Source organism: Corapipo altera, unplaced genomic scaffold, assembly GCF_003945725.1.
Source record: "Corapipo altera isolate COAL_440 unplaced genomic scaffold, ASM394572v1 246, whole genome shotgun sequence".
In the NCBI taxonomy this organism is placed as follows: domain Eukaryota; kingdom Metazoa; phylum Chordata; class Aves; order Passeriformes; family Pipridae; genus Corapipo; species Corapipo altera.
This window is the reverse complement of record NW_020885102.1, coordinates 169,766-171,790: the sequence shown is the minus strand read 5'-3', so window position 1 is coordinate 171,790 and position 2,025 is coordinate 169,766. Positions and strand designations below refer to the sequence as shown.

Below are 2,025 nucleotides of genomic sequence, written 5' to 3'. Positions count from 1 at the left end.
TGCAGGGCAGTGTCCTGTGCTTGCAGCAATTCCAGGGAAGAGTGAGAGGGATTGAATGTGCTGCATTAAACTCTCTGTCAGTCAGTTCTTGCTTGGCTGCCTTATCCCTGCTTGGGGCAGTTTTGTTGGGATAGAGCTTGCACGGCTGGCCAGACACAGTGCTGTCATCTTCCTCTGTGGAGTGTGGGATGCTTTATCCTCCTTCCCTCTCCTCCTCAGCTCTCATCCCCTTGCTTCCCATCCCTTCCTGTGCCTGTCAGAGCAGGAATACACGGCGTGTGCTCGGGCTGGTCACATTTTCCTTGGGCACAGCTCTCCGATCCCTCAGGCAGGCTGGTCTGGGACAGGAGGGCAGGAATGATGGAGCTCCTTAAAGCTGGCTGTGGCTGAATGGGAGTCCAGATTCCCCTGAGCTGCCCCTACCCTTGTGCTCTCCCTCAGGAGGGTGTCCCAGAGGAGACGGACGACTTCGGGGAGTTCCGGATGCGCGTCTCGGACCTGGTGAAAGACCTGATCTTCCTGGTGGGCTCCGTGGAGTGTTTTGCTCAGGTGGGTTTGAGGGAGCGTCATGAGGTGTGGGCACATCCCACAGGAGGTCACCGAGCCCTGGTGGCCTTTGGGCTGGGAGGAGGTCACAGACATCTCCTCGTGCACAGGGAAGTGTGTGGGGGAACTTGTCAGGGAGAGCGGGTGTGGGAAGGCAGGAGGTGTGGGAGCAGCAGGAGGGGGCGGGAGGGGGCTGAGGATTTTGGGTGTGGAGGGTGAGGGGGTTGAGGACCAGGGAGCTTGGTGCATGGAGTGGGGGAGGTGCTGTGGAGTGAGGCCACCTTGCAGGGTGGGATTGGTGGCCGGACTCCCCCGGGTTCGTGGCCTCCCAAGTGACTGCTCCTCCCCACAGCTCTACGCCACCCTGAAGGACGGGAACCCGCCCTGGGAGGTGACGGAAGCCGTGCTCTTCATCATGGCCTCCATAGCCAAGAGCGTCGACCAGTGAGTGCTGACAGCCCACCTGGGCCTAGAGGGGACTGGGGCTGCCTCAGTGGAACAGAGACAGCACAGATATCCCAAGGACATTCCCATTCCTGGGAGTGTCCCAGGCCAGGTTGGACGGGGCTTGGAGCAACCTGTGCTAGTGGAAGGTGTCCCTGCCCATAGCAGGGCGTGAGACTGGATGGGCTCTAAGGTCCTTCCCAACCCAAACCATTCATTGTGGATCCTTCCACATGCAGATCCTTCCACTTTTCCTAGATATCTTTATGGAAGGTTAAATCACTGGAAGTATTTTTCCTCCCTTGTTATTGGAAGTGTTGGACAGGTGACACCTGGGGCAGTGAGTGCAGTGAGTCCTGGGCACTGCCAGCAGTGTGACAGCCTGGCTGGCCTTCACTGGGCTGGGAATGCTGTTCCTTCCTTCCCTGGTAGGCTGGGAGTGCTGTCCTTGCCTTCCCTGGGCCCTGGGATTGCCGTTCCTCCCTTCCCTGGGAGCTGGGGGAGTCACCTCTGTCCCTACACATCACCAGCTCCCCTTATCTATGTGAAGGCTCATTCTCTCCCATTCCTTGTTCCCGGGAGCGCTGCCTTGGAGCTCCGGGGACTCTGCTCCCACCAGCGTGTCCCACAAGGCTCCGGTCTGGGATGGGCCCGTCACCCCCTCCCACACTGGAACAGGCAGTTCCCATGGGATTAATGCCCCTTGTCCTCGTGCCCAGCTCTTCTGGAGGAGTTCAGTGTTCCCTGTGCCGTGTGTTCTGGATCCCGGCTCCAGCAGCCCCTCCCAGCCCACGTGGCGGCTCCGGGGGCTCATCCGGCGCCTTTCCCGCAGGGAGAACAACCCGACGCTGGTGGAGGTGCTGGAGGGGGTGGTGCGGCTGCCGGAGTCGGTGCACACGGCCGTGCGCTACACCAGCATCGAGCTGGTGGGCGAGATGAGCGAGGTGGTGGACAGGAACCCCCAGTTCCTGGGTGAGTGCCCGCCGCGCCCTGACCCCCTGTACCCATCGGGTACCCCTGTCTGTGCACATCCTG

General features: G+C 60.8%; 1 protein-coding gene across 1 annotated transcript in view; it reads left to right on the top strand.

Moving 5' to 3' along the window:
- The window catches only part of TNPO3 (transportin 3), a 23,241-nt gene that overhangs the window by 12,762 nt on the left and 8,454 nt on the right, over positions 1-2,025 (top strand). Inside the window, exons 9-11 of the mRNA XM_027669730.1 lie at positions 442-549; positions 899-990; positions 1,823-1,962. Of these exons, the coding sequence (XP_027525531.1) occupies positions 442-549; positions 899-990; positions 1,823-1,962 (340 nt within the window). The remainder of the gene's footprint in view (positions 1-441; positions 550-898; positions 991-1,822; positions 1,963-2,025) is intronic.